Source organism: Humulus lupulus, chromosome 5 (assembly GCF_963169125.1).
Source record: "Humulus lupulus chromosome 5, drHumLupu1.1, whole genome shotgun sequence".
NCBI classification, from domain to species: domain Eukaryota; kingdom Viridiplantae; phylum Streptophyta; class Magnoliopsida; order Rosales; family Cannabaceae; genus Humulus; species Humulus lupulus.
The window spans coordinates 230441864-230447494 of NC_084797.1; the positions used below are offsets into that span (position 1 = coordinate 230441864).

Sequence of the window (5631 nt, forward strand, 5' to 3'; positions counted from 1 at the left end):
TATTTAAAATGTTACACTTTTATACTAAATTTTTTTTACGATAAATATACTTAATGTTTTTAAAATGTTGCACTTTTATATTTTTTTTTATTATTATTTTGATAAATAATAAAAAATTTAAGGAAGAATATAGAATTTTAATTATTTTTTAAATTTTAAATTATTTTCTCTTTTTTATTCTTTCTCAAAAAAATTATTTTAATTTAAACATTAATAAGTGTTGTATTAAATTTAATAAAAATGATTTATAATAATTAAAAACTTATATATTTTCATCAATATAATTTTTTTTTAAAAAAGTAAATTAATTTTATTTATTTTTTATTATTTTGAAAGTAAAAATAATTTAAAATTTTATAAATAACTAAAATATTATATTTTTCTTAACTTTCTTATTATTTCTCAAAATAATTTAAAAAAATAAGTATAAAAGTGCAACATTTTAAAATTTCACAAAAAAAATTTGAATGTAAAAATGTAACATTTTGAAGATACCAAGTATACTGACCACAAAAAAAAAATTAGGTATAAAAATATAATATTTTGAAAACATTGGATTTTTTAATAGCAATTTACTCTTAATATATACATTATTAAGTCAATTACTATAATATTCATGAAAGCACTCTGTTTAATTGGCTCTCCATTACCATAGTAGTTCAGAATAAAAATATATTAGTTTGTTGTCACAGTAGTAGTTCGGAATAAGTTACCATTCAACTCAAACATCAACTCATTTTATTTGCAAAAAATAATTCCGTACAAGGAGGCAAACAACCTTGAAAATATATAACACTATAAAATAAATCGAATAAACATATACACTTACAAATTTACATGCATACTTAGAAGAACTACTGTAATATGGTTCTTCTTGATATAGACTACCTCTATATATAACACAAGCTTCCTAGCAGTATTGGTTAAGTGCAATCTAAAAGTGCTTTAACCTCTCTCTAAACTGGCTTGGAATTATCATTACAGAGTCTAAACAAAGCCCACCTTTTGTGTGAGTGCAATCAATCTGGGTCATTGAGAATTTAATCTTTGTGGAAACATGGGCATTGTCTACAACAAAGTCCCCAGCTCTGTAGAGATTCCATCTTCCAGGTTCGGTTAAGAAGAACTGGGATGTAGCACTCTGACCATCCGAAGTCCATAGCTGAAACCTTACTGGCTTTAGGTCCCAACCATGAACACGCTCAGTGTTGCAGACTCGGCGGCCAAACCTCTTGCTTGCCCTCCCCAATTGCAGCCTGAAGTATAGGCTGTATGTCCCTGGTGGGAATGGGAACTCGACCTCCCCATCAACTTCAAACCACCAAATTTGTTGAAGGTATGCAACGGTTTGGAATCTATAAATATGGAAAGATAACTCAGAATCAGAATCAGTTGAAGTAATCATTTCATTATCATCATACAGCTTCAGTGTAACACCAGAAGGAAGTTGATAGGCTTCCTTTTCTCATCTATTCTTAGTAGTTTCAGACAAACATAAAGATAATTTCAACTCTTAATTCTAGTAAGTGATTTTCTTTTTGGACAAACAGAAACCAAAAACATCTCTTTTTCACAAAATCTAATCTGTAGTTCTGCTTTGAAGATTAGAAGACATAAGACAGTATACAAAAAAACAAAGTCTTGAAGAGAATAAAAACAATGGTGAAAACCACAAACTTTCATTCAAAAGAACAAAGTCATTCATTTGAAAATCAAAAGCCACAGAATAGAGATTTTACAAAAAGGGTAACAAAAAAACAACATACTTCGGAAAATTCGAGCAAGGAAATCCCCGTAAAAGTCGAACTTTCTTCATCCATCGATAATATACATGATAATACTGATACAAACATTCCCATTTCAATGAAATCTCACAACAGAAAGTACGACAATAAGAAAAGTACAAACATGAACACAAGATAAATCGAATTTTACCTAGATTCTTCTGTTGGAATATAGTTCCAATATCTTCGATCATCAATCCCGGTTATCGATAACCCCTTCGAAGCAACAGACAAGCAAACCCCACCTGTGCTTTTGTCCAACCAAACTTTCTGCAAGCAACACAAATGGATTAGTCAATGGTCTTTCTAATTGGCCTGAATTATTCAAAAAATGAAATTCTGTTTGGTCACCGAGAAAACATGAGACTAGTCTACTATCTTTTAACAAATTCAATACCTTCTACTACTTCAAATGGCTTAGTCAATGGTCTTTCTAAAATTACTAAGGAATAAAATTTAGAGTTCACAGTTCTATCTATCTTCTTCTTACAAGTTGTCCTCTGGACTCAAAGCCAAAAAATTTGATCTTCAAATGACAAAACCATAAAAATAATCTAATCCCATATCAAATAATTAGAAATCTGAGATTCAAACCTGAAAATATATCATTTTCTAACACATTTACTCATCAACCAAACGAACAAAATAGTCGAACTTTAGATCAAAGAAATGAAAACGAAGAGGGTTTCCATGATTATTCTTTTCCTTTTCTATCCAGAAATCAAAATTAATATATTTATTTTGGGAGTTATTTTCTCGGTAACCAAACAGCAAACAAGAATATCAAAGCAGAACACACCTTGGTATCATCATCATAAGTATTAGGCCGACAAAGCCTCGCATAAATCTCCCGCTTACCCAAATTTCCCAAGGAATCTCCCAATAGTTTTTGGACAAGAATCCGATAATTGGAAGGTAATTTCGATTCCCAAACAAAATCCGCCATGGAAGCTCCACGAAAAACCCGATTCAGCTTCGCCAATTGGCATATCTCAGTAGGCTCCAAATATCCCATAATCGAAGCGACACAGCTCTCTGGCAAATCCCCAAGACCAGGTTTTGATTGCGAACCCATCGACCCATCTGGGTCCGAATTGAGCAACAAAGAGAAACCAAGACCCATAAAAAGAAAAAGAAAAACACAAATTTGACAAAAAAAAAAACCCAGATAAAAGAGAATTCTAATGAATCGATTGAGGTAAGAAATGGGGTGTTAATGGTGGTTTAAGATATATGGGTATACTTGGTACACGGACGCTAGGCTGTTTGAGTTAGTTTTGTTTGTTTCCCGAGAAAAACAGAAAGGAATACAGCGGTATTTGATTTTGACGCAAAACGGAGTTGAAATGAAAATGAATGGTAGACTCTTCTCGTGGACCATAAGCTAACTTTTTCTTATTTTATTTTTATTTTTATTTTTCTAATTAAAAAATTAGTTTACAAAACCTTGTTCGGTTCTTTGTTCACACTAATTTATATTGTTTCTGGTTTTAGAAAAAAGAAAAATTAATTAATTTAATCTAATTAAACGTTTAAGATTTTTTTAGGGATAATATCTGTTATGCGTATATGTGTTGGAATTGGACCAGATTTTTCTAGGGATATTTGTATAATATGAAGGTATTATATTTTTCTTTTATTATTATTGGTTTTTGTGTGTGGCTTATTATTATTATTATTATTATTATTATTATTATTAAAAATAATGATATGGTATTGGTAATTACTTACTAGACAATAATTCAGACAAATTTTGAAAGATACTATTAAAAATATAGGCATGGCAAAATAAAAAGAGAATCTAACAAACAAAAAATAAGTGGGGGTGAGGTTTTATTTATTTATTTAAAAAAAAAAAAAACTTTTTACAATATCATAAATTATTTTAGTACTTACAAAAATAGTTTTTTTTATTTAATTAATTAAAAATTTGATAATTAAACATTGTATGATAACTCTATTTTTATTTATTATTTAAAAAAAATAATTAAAATTCATTAATTTTGAAAATAAATTTTTTTCACTTTCAAATTTTTTTAAATCGTTTTCAACTTTTCATTTTTTTCTTTTTCTTCCTCAAATTAACACCTCATTATATTGTTAAACAAAAAATAAAAATGATCAAAAACGTTTTTTTTTTTATTTAAAAAAAACAAATATAGTTACCAAACATTTTTTTATTTTTTCAAAATAAAGAAACAAAAATTTTACCAAAAAAAACTTTTATTTTCCATATTTTCATTTTAAAAATATATATTTCCATAAATGTATATTTTCATGTATTTTAGATTTTTCTATAATATTGAGATTTTTTTTTCATCTTATAGTAATGAGATTTTAATGTTTCATAAATTTATCTTTTTGTGTCAAATTTTATTAATACTATGTTATAAATTAATGACTAAAATATCATATTTTCACAAATAGAATTATTATTGTGCCTAGTACACTTACCTTTTTAGAATTATTTAAATATTGACGTTTTGTTATTAATTTTTAATCTAGTTTTAAATTTCAACTATATTGATTTTTAAGGCTATTTTGATAGACTTATGGATAAATATTTGTACGATTTTAGGGTGTGAAGGTCATTGTTGATAATGTTCAATGTAATATAACACTATAAATTTTACTTAAATAACTTATGTATCGATGTACAAAACTACACATAATGGTAGTGTTTTACAAATTACGTACACTTAATCATATATCATTAGTGTAAATTATTATTGCTATTATTTTAAAATAAAACCATGGATCATTTTAAATAGCGTGGATATTATTAGTACTTACATTTTGACTAGAATTTTTGAGTGTTTCTATTCTATCATTACTACTATTAATTATCATCGACTCATATGGTCATTATATTATTATTATTATTATTATTATTATTATTATTATTATTATTATTATTATTATTAAAAAAAAAACAAATCTAAATCAATAGAAAATATATATCAACAAAAACTACCAAAACCATGGTACGTGTATGTTTATTTTGATTTTGATGATTTGAAGATTTACTTTGTAGAAATTATCACTATTAAATTTTATAAGAAAAAATCTAAATCAATAGAAAATGTCTATAAACTAGCTACTAACTAGGGTAGGTTTACCTCATTTCGCACGTTAAATAATAATCATACCATAGCCAGGATATGGTCTTTTCGATAGTATAGTTAATCTATATCTTTATGCATATTTTGTAACTTATCAATTTTATTTGATTTTTGGATAGTCACTTCAGAATCCTAGTAGGCATTTTTGCTTCAGTGGGAAGACTCATTTTGAATCAAGTTCTCACGCTTCGGTTAATGTTACTTTTTGTTTAAAGTTTTACTATTGAATAATTTTTCGAGTGCATCTCTTCTTTATATTAGTCGTTTTGTTTTAAAATTGATCTATAAATTTGTTTAACATACTCTTAAACTAGACAATAAACCTTTCAAATTGAAGTTTCTCTCCATCTTGCGTAAATTTTCTCTTAAATCATAATAATACAATATATATTTTAAATCTATACATATTATGTGCTAAATATTTTTTACACATCAAAAAATTTACTGTTAGATTGTATTAGTACTGCTTGTTATTGCCCTCACCAATAAAAATGAACTAATGTTGATCATAATCAACGACTAAAACACACAATTTTTATAATTCATCTAATCCACAAAGAAAATTAACTAATTCTTAACAAAAATTCCCTAAAACTATTAATTTCTATTAAAAAAAGACCAGCAAATAAAATAATTAATTAAAATAAAAGGGTAGACAAAACAATTGCAAAGTAAGAATGGCTATAGCTTATAAGAATGTAAACTAACAATTTGAGTAATAATAA

General features: G+C 26.5%; 1 protein-coding gene across 1 annotated transcript; it reads right to left on the reverse strand.

Moving 5' to 3' along the window:
* Positions 1-715: 715 nt before the first annotated feature.
* LOC133778334 (F-box protein PP2-A12-like) lies at positions 716-3135 on the reverse strand. The gene is made up of 3 exons (XM_062218224.1): positions 2584-3135; positions 1936-2054; positions 716-1355 (listed from the first exon to the last, which is right to left on the reverse strand). The coding sequence occupies exons 1-3, from the start codon at positions 2905-2907 to the stop codon at positions 935-937; spliced, it is 864 nt and encodes a 287-aa protein (XP_062074208.1). The 5' UTR covers positions 2908-3135; the 3' UTR covers positions 716-934.
* Positions 3136-5631: the final 2496 nt, after the last annotated feature.

Excerpts from the sequence above, each read along its gene's own strand:
- LOC133778334 (XM_062218224.1), bottom strand. The coding sequence starts at position 2,907 with ATGGGTCTTGGTTTCTCTTTGTTGCTCAATTCGGACCCAGATGGGTCG. Across the intron at positions 2,055-2,583 it reads CTTATGATGATGATACCAAG|AAAGTTTGGTTGGACAAAAG; the intron begins GTGTGTTCTGCT and ends TGTTGCTTGCAG. Across the intron at positions 1,356-1,935 it reads ATTCCAACAGAAGAATCTAG|ATTCCAAACCGTTGCATACC; the intron begins GTAAAATTCGAT and ends CCATATTTATAG.